Here is a 14,096-nt window from a genome sequence, read left to right on the forward strand (position 1 = left end):
AAACAGTAAAAAATGAGTGCAAGGGTATCACAGTTAACCATATAAAAAAAAGTTAGTGCTTGTTGTAACAATCGAGTTCTGCTGACACTTAGAATCATATACTGTACTTCAATGATTATATTTGTAATGTATTGTAACCAAAAACAATAAATATATCTCCCAGTTGTAAATCTGTAATTGGGTTAGAGTAATTATATATATATATATATATACACAGCAGATGTCTCAAAGTATGTGAAAACCACTTGAGAAATCCATATCTAGCACATGCAAAAACATCCAGTAGGGATCAACTCAGTAAATCATGGCTTGCATAAAATACAAAATTGTTAAATAAATAATAGAAGCTGAACACAAACTTGGAATGCTCACAGAAGTGGGAATTTTTAAATTCCAACCACATTTAGATATAGAAGTCTCATATACAGTATGTATATAACAAAAAACATTTGAATATATATATTCATCTGAATAAAGGTAATGGCATACTAATAAAGTGGAGCTCATGGTGTTTGACTCCAACAAATGATAGGTACAGAAGCTAATTGTCACCATCCAAATCATGCTCAAGTTTGCAGGTTGCACCATACCCATATTTACATCATTCAGATGACATGTAAATAGAAGGTATAAAAGGAATGTCCACAGTGAGTGATGCTTTCTGCTGATATAGATATGTATAAAATGCCCCAGGCAGAATACTGACCACCTTCCATCTGCATATACTATGTGTCATTTAACAATGTCACACCATCTGCCATGCTTTTTATAATGTAATTGTGCATTAAATGTCACAGATAGAATAGTGACTACCTCCAATCTGCATATACTACACAGTTGGGATAAAGCACCTATTGCAATAAATAGAGTGGCAGACAGTCAAATAACAACATTCATAACCATCATATTTTCAACTGCTGATAAGGCAAGACTTAGCAAACCAGATTTTAACCCCTTCACGCCTAAGGGTAAAACAAATCTTAATGCCTAAGCAAAATTTTGCAACTTTGACATGTGGTAGTAAAACCGTACATATCATCACAACTGCTTTGTAGATCTAGATGGATTATACATTGTTTGTTTCAAGACAAATTGGGCTTTCATTTGGTGGTAAATGGTAATGCATATCTCCTTATGTTTTTATTATCAAAGAAAAACTGGCCCAAAATAGTAAAAAAAAGATTTTTCTTCAAAAAGAATTAGCTGTATAATTCTTGTTATTACTATAACCTGCCACCAAAGAACAAACCAAAATAAATTCTCCTGATCCTTTTGATCGCAGCGATACCACATATGTTATTTGTTGTTTGTACTCATAGTACAGCCCAGAAACAATTGTGCACATTTTGCTTTTTTTTGTCCTACCTAAAACACTGATACTGACACTAAAACAATTTAAAAAAAATTCTGATCTTTGACCCAGACCTTTGACCCTTACTTGATCCAAACAACACTAACCCTTGCACTGACCTAGATCAAACCTTGATCTAGTTATTTTTTATTTTATTTTTTTTATATTTATTGATTTATTTTTACACACTGATTTTTTTTCTCTTTGCAAAGAGAGATATAGAGATACAATGTATCACTCTCCTCCAATTCAGAGAGAGAGAAAACATGGGGGCGAGCTTCACAGTGACTGATCACTGTGATAGCCAATCACAGTAATCAGGTGATGCGGAATCAGGAGTTCCGGGTCCTGATCAATAGTACGAGACCCAGGGCTCTCAGTGAGACCCTCTCTGTGCTGGGAGCATGCAAATATGCAGTTCCCAAGGAAAAAAGTCCAGCAGAGTGGGGCCGCATATTTGTGTTACGGGGTTAAACTAAATATTGCTATTGCTATAGTCTTTCCTGAAATGTCCACCCACCGATATGGGCCAGCATGTGGGAAAAGAGGACAGGGAAAAGATCCATGTGTTTCTAGAATAGGCTATGCCAAAGCATGTTCCTGATGCATTTCACAGTAATGGCCTCATCAGAGGAGCATATGTCAGCTCCATTAGGTAACAAAGGCAGGGAGGATACCCTGTGACCATCTCATCATTCAAACTGTAAGTTCTACCAGGGCCAGAAGACAGCACCAAGTAGAATGCACAGCGAGAACACAAATTGGGCCTCCACCAAAAATCATTAGTGAAAACTTTCCACCCCATGGGACACTGGCTGAAGTATCAGCAGTATGACACCATATAATTAAAAAAAACTTGATGAGCAAACTCATTAAATAACATTAAATGAACTATTTTGCGGAAGGAGCCATTTTTGCATTGTTTTTACATGTTAAAAAAATCATTTTAGGCTTCAATATTATGAAAACCCCCAAAACATTATACATTTTCTGAAAACAGTCACCCTAAGGAATTATTTAAGCCAAGAGGCACATTGCAACAAAATCTTGTCAGAATTGCCCACCTCTTGGATTAGCATTTCACCTCTATAGGTTTATAGGAAAGATTGATACATATTCTTGCATGAATCACCTTCGTAATGGTGATATCCAAGAAGACAATAGAACGATAGAATTTATGTCAAATGTTAATGTAAATACAGTATAAACCATAGATTTATTGTTTGTATTCAATCTGTGTACAAATTCATTAGGTTCACCAGCTGAACGAGACCAGAAACAGAAGATGGCATCAATGTTCATGTGCCTTGATATCATATGGCATAGGTTCATGGTGGGATCCTCATGAGAAAGAACTCCCACTCCTCCAGATACAGATTTGAATATAGAGGTGCACAAATAGTCCCCATCACTGCACTGCACCACTGCATATGGAGGTAGTTAGAGCCTGTAAACATAAGTACATTATGTGAAATTAACCAATAACCACAACAAAAATACATTATAACAATTTTGACAAATTTACAACTCATTTAAAAATTCTAAAACTGCTTTCACTACCAATTATCTAAATTTATGGTTTACATTAAACAAATACTGTATGAATTTTTGTAATAAAGGAAGTCCAAAATGTTAAAGTTGGCACTAAAGCAATAAGTTAGAATAAATCATCTAAAGGGTCACATGTTCCAGAGACAGCTGTCTAAGAAGGAGATTTCTTTAACTTTGGAGAAATTGCCTCTTATTTTTCTGTTGTGCCTCCAGGAGAAGAAGTAAACAAAAATCTCCCTCGGAGGACCCAGACAGCATAAAAAAAACTACAAATAATACACCTAACCTTCCCTACTCTAGCAAAAAAAAAAAATTACACTTTTCAACAATTAGTAAATACGCTTTAAACCAAACCCTTACTGACAAACTTGAAATAAGCTTTAAACCAAGCCCTCACTGATCTCTGCAGTGGTTACCGGCACTGTGGACCAATTATGACCAAAAATTCACAGTCAAATAACTTTCAGCAAAATACGTTTCCCAATTCTTACTATGGCAGCATTCCACTCTACTAGCCTCTAATGTAAACATAGAGCACGTGTTCAGTACAGGACAGACAACAAAGAGAACAGTTTATACAACTTCAGGACTTCTGCTGTGAAATTTGCCATAGCCTGGACAAACACGGTTCATTTACAATTGTCAATTTTATTACACAGTGATTTTGTTTTATGAGATCCTGCAATCCTTAAAAAATCCTTATCTAGGTTGAAACATTTCAGAAATATCACAATTTTAAATAAATATATATTGATTTTGTCAAGTAGCATTCATTACATTCATAATTGTAAAAGGTATTAGAAAGTCACATTTGTATTTCAATATATTTATTAAGGATTTTTAAAAACAGTATGCAGAAAGACAGAAGACGCAACCCACCAACATGACGAGTTGAAGGACATGAGCAATAAAACAGTAAATTCAAGTACAATGTGTAGCAACATAACAACAAAATCGACCAATAAAGCGCGATGAGGAATACACTGGTAGCACAAACAAAGTTTGATCAATTATGAGCAAATTGCTCCATTAACCTCCTTGGCGGTATGATTCTTTCCGATTTTTGGTGCTGAAAGCGGTACCATTTTTTTGCATGGAAATATGTAGTTTTTTTTATTGTAGGCCTGTAATTTTTAGGAATAACTCACTGAAATCTGTCCGAACAAGAGTCTAGTAAACATCCCGGGTAGGATAAAATTTGAAACACGGAATCATAAATTATAATTTAATAAATAATCATAAAAAATAATAATATAATAATAATACATTTAATTCAATAATATATTTAAACCAAAAACACTGAAATGTGAAATATAGCGCCAAGTTAGCACATCGCTGAGCAAAGTCGCAAAATAGTTTTTAGTGTCTGATGACGAATTTCCCCCACAAATCATTATCACTCAATTCTGCAAGTGGTTCTGATTTACTATTGCTGTTCTCTAGCTGATCTAAACCGCTTTTGACCTAAAGGGACACTTTTTGGACGCCATGGACATTTCTCAGTTTCCAGGCAGAAAGAACAGACAAAATGCAGGCAGGGCGCAGGACAAAGCATTAGGGACAAAATGTATGTGAAATTAGTTGAGACAGCAATGTTTTACTATGGAAAATGTAAAAAAAAAAAAAGACATTTTTTTAAATTTTTAAATTTCCCGCCGCCAGCGGCGCCCGTACGTCCCGACGTCACAGGGACAGGACACAGAAGCCGGATGCCGGCATCGGCCGGAGAGATGGCCGGGGACGCTGCAGGGGACACATCGTGGGAGCGCAGGGTAAGGTAAGTGAAGAACAAATGCCGGAGAAGTGCCGCATGGTATTCCCGAGTGTAGCTCGGGGTTACCGTTTGTGGTACTGAAATGTTACCCCGAGCTACACTCGGGAATACCGCCAAGGAGGTTAACAAGGTGGTATCAATAATATCATTAAAATAATAGACAAAAAAATAGAGAAAAAAAATGAGGAAAGAACTGAAGAAGAAAATAAAGAATAAAACCCAGAAAATAAATAAGAGAGAGGGCCAGCCAAGAGTCCGCTAAATAGCAGAAATATACCGAATCCAGGGATCCCAAGTGCTCTCAAATGTAGAAGTATTGTTGTTAAGTACTAGTAAGTTTATCATTAATCATAATCCAATTACGTTTCTGCTTGACTAATTCCAGTGAAATTGTTGACTGTTGCCAAAGTTTGGCTATCGTAATTCTCGCCGCCAACAGGATATAAAGAATCAGTGTAACCACTTGCCGACCGTGCATAGCCGAAAGACGGCTTCACCGCGGCCGGCCAGTTCTGAGTGGACGTCATATGACGTCCTCCCAGAACGCGCTCTCCTGCGCGCCCCAGGGGGCGCGCACCCGGCGATCTCCGTGATCGCTGTGTCCTACGGACACAGCTGATCACGAGATGTGGTGAAAGGCCGATCCCACCGGCCTTTTACCACGTGATCAGCGGTGTCCAATGACACGCTGATCACAGGAAAATGCAAGTGCTGGTTCTCGGCTGCACTTTCCTCACGCTGTCAGATCGTGAGGAAAGTACTGCCGAGAACCGGCAGTTGTCACAACGGGGATCGGCACCGATCATCAGGGCACTGATGATCAGTGCCCTGATGATCGGTGCCCAGCAGTGACCCCCGCAAGTTCCGATTAGCAGTGCGCCCACTAGCCCCGCCCACCCATTCCCAGCAGTGCCCCCACCTGTGCCCAGCAGTGCCCCCACCTGTGCCCAGCAGTGCCCCCACCTGTGCCACTCTGCAGTGCCACCTACCTGTGCCCAGAAGTGCCACCTACATGTGCCCAGCAGTGCCACCCACCTGTGCCCACCCACCTGTGCCCACCAGTGCCACCCACCTGTGCCCACCAGTGCCACCCACCTGTGCCCACCAGTGCCACCCACCTGTGCCCACCCACCAGTGCTGTCCACCAGTGCCACCCACCAGTGCCAACCACCAGTGCTGCCAGTCAGTGCCACCAGTCAGTGCCCAGGGGTTGTGCCAGTCAGTGCCGCCAGTCAGTGCCCAGAAGTGATGCCAGTCAGTGCCGTCTATCAGTACCCATCATCAGTGTCACCTATCAGTGCCGCCTATCAGTGCTGCATATCAGTGCCGCCTATCCGTGACCCCTAATTAGTGCTGTCTATCAGTGCCGCCTATCCGTGCCACCTCATTAGTACTGCCTATCAGTGCCCTTTAGTGCTGCCTATCAGTGCCCATCAGTGCCGCCTATCAGTGCCCATCAGTGCCGCCTCATCAACGCAAATCAGTGAAGGAGAAAAAATACCTGTTTGAAAAATTTTATAAAAGAAACAAATAAACTTTTTTTTTTTTTCAAATTTTTTGCACTTTTTTTAATTTATAGCGCAAAAAGTAAAGCGCCCAGTGGCGATTAAATACCACCAAAAGAAAGCTCTATTTGTGAGAAAAAAATGATCAAAATTTCATATGGGTACAATGTTGCATGACCGCGCAATTGTCAATCAAAGTGCGGCAGCGCTGAAAGCTGAAAATTGGCCTGGTAAGGAAGGGGGTATAAGTGCACGGTAGGCAAGTGGTTAACAGATTTCTTAGGAATATCAGTAGGCAATAGAAAGTCACATAATGTTTTTGTGTTTAAATTCAGAGTTACTTATAGGAACTAGAATAGTTTTTTTTTATTATTACGTGCTGTGCTCCTTCATAACACCAGGCATCCCATTTAGTGAAAGTTTGCAAAGTGTTAAAGTGGTCTGATTTTAGTTTTGCATTCATAAGTACTCACAAAACTGTCAGTAGTACCCTAGGAATTCATGTACCTATGACTGGAAAATATGCATAACCATGCCTGCTGTTCAGAAACCTGCCTGTCTTTAGATCTGTATTTATTGTATTGAAATGTTGAATTTATACAGTACATTATTTGATGTAGGTAGGGTGTTTGATAATAGGTAATACCTTTGTTTTAGCGTCACACAGTTTCCATTTGTCCTGCCAGCTTAGATAACATTACATGGGTCATATGTGTCTCAATCACAATGCTACTGTGATTGCAGAGAATACAACTTCAGATTACTTTTGTACAGTATTTATTCTTTCAACCATTACTGGTGACTGTGCCCCAGAACAAAAAACAGTAAAAGTCAGGGGGGGCAGATGATTAAATTTCTGCCATTGTGATGTCTGTAAATATTGTCATTTCTACAATTAGTTTAGTAGGAACAACATCAAACTAAGGCGCAAGAATGATCTGATATAAAAAGATCTAAGTCTGGTGAAACAAGCCATTGGACCTCCAATTTAGAGATTCTCTGGTACCATAACTGCTAGCATTCTAAAATATAGTTTTACCCTTTTTCATCAGAAATCCTAGAAAAGAACTATACCCCAGGTAATAATGGAGACCCTTATTGGACATTGGCTGAAGACCCTGAACAGTCAATTATACTGATGGCATAAAACAGCAGACTCTTAAAGTAAAACTCCAGGAAAATGTATTTTTAAAACTTACATTGGGTCAGTTCAGTTACTTTGGATAATTATCAACAAGTCACATCCAGAGGGTCAATAGGGATGCTGAAATTCACTGTAGTAGCCTGTGCTACATACAGTAAGCACTGTCCTCTTTTGGGTGCTGCTGGAGCGATATCTCTATTACACTGAATACAGAGAGTCACTTGCTCAGCACCTCTGCCATTCAGCATATATCTTGCATTACGTTCAATGAATACAAGGTGTTCTCTGATTGGACAAGGTGGAGAGGAGATGACATTACTTTTATCACCAGCACCTCATTTAGTGGATTCTCTTGGAGAGGTATGTTTGATTTATATCTGTATAGAAAGGTTGCTTTTTAAAGGCTCCTAAAAACATCGAACAATTGCATATACAGTTGTCCTCAAAAGTTTACATACCCTGGCAGAAATTGTAAGATTTTGGCATTGATATTGAAAATATGACTGATCACGCCAAAAAAATGCTCTTTTATTGAAGGATGAGGATCGTATGAAGCCATTTATTATCAAATAGTTGTTTGGCTCCTTTTTAAATCCTAATGATAACAGAAATCACCCAAATGGCCATGATCAAAAGTTTACATACCTTGGAATGTTTGGCCTTGGTACAGACACACAGGGTGACACACACGGGTTAAAATGCAAATTAGAGGTTAATGTCCCACATCTGTGGCTTTTTAAATTGCAATTAGTGTCAGTGTATAAATAGTCAATGAGTTTGTTAGCTCTTACGTGGAAGCACTGACTGGGCTAGATACAGAGCCATGGAGATCAGAAAAGAACTGTCAAAAGTCCTGCATAACAAGGTAATGGAACTTTATAAAGATGGAAAAGGACATAAAAATATGTCCACAGCCTTGAATATGCCAATCAGTACTGTTAAATCACCAATAAGAAGTGGAAAGCTCAGGGATCTCTTGATACCAAGCCAAGGTCAGGTAGACCAAGAAAGATTGCAGCCATAACTGACAGAAGAATTATCCGTGATTCAAAGAAAAACCCACAGGCTACCTCAAAAGAAATACAGGCTGCTCTAGAAAAAGATGGTGTGATTGTTTTTAAGGAGTACAATACGGTGATACTTGAACAAAAATGAGCTGTTTGGTTGAAGTGCCAGAAAGAAGCTTTTACTGCACCAATGCCACAAAAAAGCCCGGTTACAATCTGCCTGACACCTTGACATGCCTAACCAGGCCTTCTTGTGTCATTGATGCCGTAAAGGCTTCTTTCTGGCACCTTGACCATGCAGCTCATTTTTGTTCAAGTATCATCATATTGTGCTCCTTCAAAACAACCACACTGTCTTTTTCCAGAGCAGCCTGTATTTTTCTTGTGGTTACCTATGGGTTTCACTTTATCCCGAACAATTCTTCTGGCAGTTGTGGCTGCAATCTTTCTTGGTCTACCTGACCTTGGCTTAGTATTAAGAGATCCCTGAATTTTCCACTTCTTAATAGGTGATTTAACAGTACTGATTGGCATAGTCAAGGCTTTGGACATATTTTTATGTCCTTTTCCATCTTTATAAAGTTCCATTACCTTGTTACACAAGACTTTTGACAGTTCTTTTCTGATCCCCATGGCTCAGTATCTAGCCCAGTCAGTGCTTCCACATAAGAGCTAGCAAACTCAATGACTATGTATACACTGACACTAACTGCAATTTAAAAAGCCACATATGTGGAACATTAACTTCTAATTGGCATTTTAACCCGTGTGTGTCACCTTGTGTGTCTGTACCAAAGCCAAACGTTCCAGGATATGTAAACTTTTGATCATGGCTATTTGGGTGATTTCTGTTATCATTATGATTTAAAAAGGAGCCAAACAATTATTTGATAATAAATGGCTTCATATGATCATCATCCTTCAATAAAAGAGCATTTTTTTTGGCATGATCAGTCATATTTTCAATATCAATGCCAAAATTTCACTATTTCTGCCAGGGTGTGTAAACTTTTGAGCACAACTGTACAAGCATTCATTTAAAACAATACAGTTGGATAAATATATATGCAACTGCCAGTGGTTTTGTAGGAAAAAGCCTAACAGCCTTTCTACTTATATACCATTGTGAAGTGCACAAAGATGCAAAAACTCATTGAACTGTAGTATGGTACTTATTATTGATATCCATGTCTATGTTCTATTACCCAGAATACAACATTTCCATCATTTTAAGCTATTTCTATTTCAGTAGATTCTTCTTAAATCCCCTAAGTGGCTCAATTATTACCTATGATGGGATTCCTTTCCTGCATAACTTATGTTTTTCACATCCAAGGCAAGACCATCTACAGTGTTGGGAATGGGCAGGACAGCAGACATTTGGAGTATTCACCAGCTCAGTTAGCACCAAGTTATGTAATTATAATAGTAATTGCTAAAGGGACTTTGTAGGACAGACTGCTACATGCTAACCATAAGCATACGGTCATAGCTATGTTGTGTTATTGCTGTTAAAATGGTGTTTGAAACCTGTCTTTCCATCAGAGAAGACTGTTATAGGCATTAAAGTCATTGTTGTAAAATCAAGAGGACCTGTTTTAATGCAATAGTTGTCTCAGTTATTTATTAGTTTTAGTGGCAACATACGTATTTTACCCAGGGATTAATGTAGTTGCAGGTTTAGAGATTCTTTGAATTTACCCCATATAAACCAGTATTAGGTACACCATGCTGCTATCATCTTCATCATATGAAGATAAGTCTGGGTAAAACAAGACTTATTTTTGTCTTTTCATTGCAGATGGACCCAGTTCAAAAAGCAGTCATAAATCACACATTTGGGGTTCCCTTACCGCAACGAAGAAAGCAAATCCCCCCCTGCAATATTTGTCAGCTGAAATTTAATTCTGAAGTAAGTTCTTGACTTTCTGGTCCTCGTGCACCAAATAGTTGCCTAGATATTAACTCAGCATATTGAACAGTGTTTACATTCACTGTATTTAGGATAGCTGATCACTGTCTATGCGGCATCATTATTTTTGAGGCAAATGATGGATTATATGGTATTTTAACACACATGTTAGATTAAAAATATGATTTTTAAATATCTATAAGCTTTATGTAGAAAAAGCAGTTACATTAGTTAAACATGAAGCAGAGCCTGCTGCCACTAGCAGATTCTGTCAGTATCCACTTCTCTATGTACTACCATTACCACCAGTCTTGTCTGGCTGAAAGTCCAATATGTACAAAAGAAAGGGTCCAAACAGTAAAATTCAAGAACTGCGAGGTTTATTAAGCTTTATCAGTTTACATTAGGAGCAGCCATAGAATGCCTTAAAAAAATTCTGTAGTGCCTTATTACCCCCGGGTCACATATATGCGGCCATGCGGGCCGCGTTTTGCATGGGCACGAGAGCCCATTCATTTTATTGGACGCCCGTGCCCATGACACGCAGGGAGGAAGTCCCTGCACTTCTTTTGAAAACGCAGCCAGCACGGGAACCTCGGTTCCCAGTACGGTTGTGTTTTCCAATGCAGGTGGCGTGCCATTAGAACTAATGGCACCCACCCGTGGGCCTGCATTCCTCTGTGCTGGTGGTGCGGCTGCATGGATTTTCGTGCTGATCCACAGCAGCACCACCCACACAGATGTGAACCTATGGTCAGTGCCTAGTGCACTGTAGTGCCTAATAAAATTACCACTTATGATTAAGCACTATGGTGTGAAATATGTCAATAACTGTTTGTTTGTTGATAAATCATTATAAACCTCACCCCTGAACTCACAGTGTCTTTGTTCTGGGCCATGTACCCCATGAATGTAAAATCGGAAGCAACAGCTGTGTCTGTGTAGCTATGCTGTCCCAATTGACATCAATGGTACTGCCTGCATGGAGATGTATGGCACATCCCTTTGTGGGTAAACACAGCCTTGCAAGGGATTATACTGTAGTACGCTTCGTGTGAACAAGGCCTTAAGGGCTCATTCACATGGGTTTTCTGGCCCATATTGCACAAGTGAGTGCTTTGTTTATGAGGCTTGAACTGCCTGAAGGCACGTGCAGGAAGACTATGTAGTTCTATGGTCTATGTGGACACAAAATCTGTATGACCGCAGACCCAGGTCCTAATTTAATAGGTGTGCAGGTGCAGGTGAGCATCCCTGAATGTATTCTGTCTGCATTTGGGACCATGCCCCGGCACCCACACCTAGCACTGTGGCTGTGTTCGTACAGCTGTTGCATCCGTATGGTGTAGCATAGGCTGTCTGCACACAGCTCCAGTGCACCAACACACTAAGGGCCCATTCATATTACTGGACTTGCGTTATGGTGCACATAACCCTTGTGATCTGGTATGCATTGTACACAAGCACTCATTTTCTTCAACCACTTGCCTTCCAGAGGATTTACCCCCCTTCCTGACCAGGCCATTTTTTGTGTTACGCCGCTGCCTTACTTTAACTGACAATTGCGTGATCATGCAACACTGAACCCAAATTAAATTTACATCCTTTTTTCCTCACGAATAGAGATTTCTTTTGGTGGTATTTGATCACCTGTGTGTTTTTATTTTTTTGCGCTATGAAAAAAAATGTTTTTTTACTTTTTGATATTAAACATCTCCAGTAAAAAAATGTAAAAAATAAAATGTCATCATAAATTTAGGCCAAAATGTATTCTGCTACATCTTTGCTAAAAAAAATTCCAATACATGTAAATTAATTGGTTTATGTGAACGTTATAGCATTTACAAATGGCAGTAAATATGCTAAGATTTTTTTTTTTTACTATTAATGGCGGCCATCAGCGGCTTATAGCAGGACTGCGGCGGGCATTCTGACACTGGGGGGAACTGACTTGATGTCACTGACATCCTCAGTGACACCAATACAGTGATCAGTGCTAATAAAAAGCACTGACACTGTACTAATGGTACTGGGTAGGAAGGGGCTAATATCTGAGGCGATCAAAGGGTTAACTGTGTGCTGTTTTACATCATGTTCTGTGTTTGTACTTCACTGTAAGCACACTGCTTTGCATGGCTGTGCTGTGCACAGCCATGTAAAGCAGTGTGTAGGAGCTGAATGGGAGGAGAACTGTTTTGTCCCCTAAGAAATCCTTGGCAATCACCGGGGTCAGTGAGTAATCACCAGCCGGGACCCAGTGCTTGATAGCCTTGGCCACAAATGGCAGCTCGAGTAAGGCGCATGCTCCCCCTACCCGGAAACGCAACATCATGTATATATACACATGATTTTGCAAGCAGCTGCCGCCCTGTAGCAGTGTTTCTGTTATGGGGCAGAGCTAAACTATTAAATTGCATTCACTCAAATTTATGTGCGTCAGTGCATTGGACCTGTTGCCACAAATTGTGACACACTGTATTGCATTGAAATTTAGATTCACAATAATTTATTAATTCGAAAGGAATATTATTAAGATACAGTTACATTCAGCAAAGACAGCACAAAATCACAATAACAAATGGAAGCAAGATCCAATAATAGCATTAAAATGACCAACAACACCAAGTTAATATATACGATAACCATGGGTTAACATTAAAGTAAACAAATTAAAACTAAATTAGCACTATACTGTAATAAACCATGCCACCCTATTAATACACTACATAGAATAATACCACTGACTGAAAAATAACAGAAAATCAAACTACAAAATGCAAATATTGCACCACTTTCTGTAAACATTACCCTAAAAATATTACACTTAATTAACCAATACTAACATAATATACAGTAAAACTACATAAAAGTCTTGATAATAAACTAGATTAAATCCAGCATCCATCCAGAGAAGAATATCATATACATATATGATACATATATCATATGTAGGCACAAGGCAAAAATGACCTCCTGCGTATGCATAATTTTATCATAAATTACACAATGTAGTGCACACAGGGCACTGAGATTGGACATTAGCAAAATGCATAGCCAACCTACAGATTGCTTGTTTCACCGTTTCACAAAAAGGCAAAGTTTAACCACTAGCCTACACGGCACTTATACCCCCTTCCTGCCCAGGCCTATTTCCAGCTTTCAGCGCTGTCACACTTTGAATGACAATTGCGCGGTCATGCAACACTGTACCCATATGAAATTTGTATCATTTTTTTGAGACAGATAGAGCTTTATTTTGATGGTATTTAATCACCTCTGGGATTTTTATTTTTTCTTAAACAAACCAAAAACCACTGAAAATTTTGAAAAAAAACCCTGTTTTTTCTTAGTTTTTGTTATACAATTTTGTAAATAAGTGATTTTTCTCCTTCACTGATATGCGCTAATGAGGCTGCAGTGATGGGCACTGATAGGCTGCACTGATGGACACTGATAGGTAGCACTGACGGGCACTGATGAGGAGGCACTGGTAGGTTGCACTGATGGGCATTGACAGGCATCACTGACTGGCACTGATAGGCGGCACTGACTGGCACTGTTAGGCAGCACTGACAGGTGGCACTGACTGGCACTGATAGGTGACACTGACTGGCACTGATGCGCACTGATATGTGACACTGACTGGCACTGATAGGTGACACTGATTGGCATTGATAGGTGGCACTGACTGGCACTGATGGGTGACATTGAAAGGCAGCTCAGATGGGCACTGATATGTGGCATTGATGTGCACTGGTATGCACCGATATTTGGCATTGATGTGGCACTAATGGACACTGGCACATGGCACTGATGAGCACTGACAGGTGGCACTTCTGGGGCCACACTGAT

At 39.6% G+C, this 14,096-nt stretch overlaps 1 protein-coding gene across 5 annotated transcripts in view; it reads left to right on the forward strand.

The window, feature by feature from the left end:
• ZNF385D (zinc finger protein 385D) overlaps positions 1–14,096 on the forward strand; it is a 431,010-nt gene that overhangs the window by 234,328 nt on the left and 182,586 nt on the right. For 3 of the 5 annotated variants that reach the window (XM_089691066.1, XM_089691034.1, XM_089691039.1), the window contains exon 3: positions 10,134–10,244. The exons of the other annotated variants lie outside the window; for them this stretch is intronic. In XM_089691066.1, coding sequence (XP_089547192.1) covers positions 10,134–10,244 — 111 coding nt within the window. The remainder of the gene's footprint in view (positions 1–10,133; positions 10,245–14,096) is intronic. 5 annotated transcript variants of the gene reach the window in all.

This window comes from Staurois parvus, unplaced genomic scaffold, assembly GCF_062004578.1.
Source record: "Staurois parvus isolate SC_StPar_1 unplaced genomic scaffold, SC_StPar_1.0 ptg000021l, whole genome shotgun sequence".
NCBI classification, from domain to species: Eukaryota; Metazoa; Chordata; class Amphibia; order Anura; family Ranidae; genus Staurois; species Staurois parvus.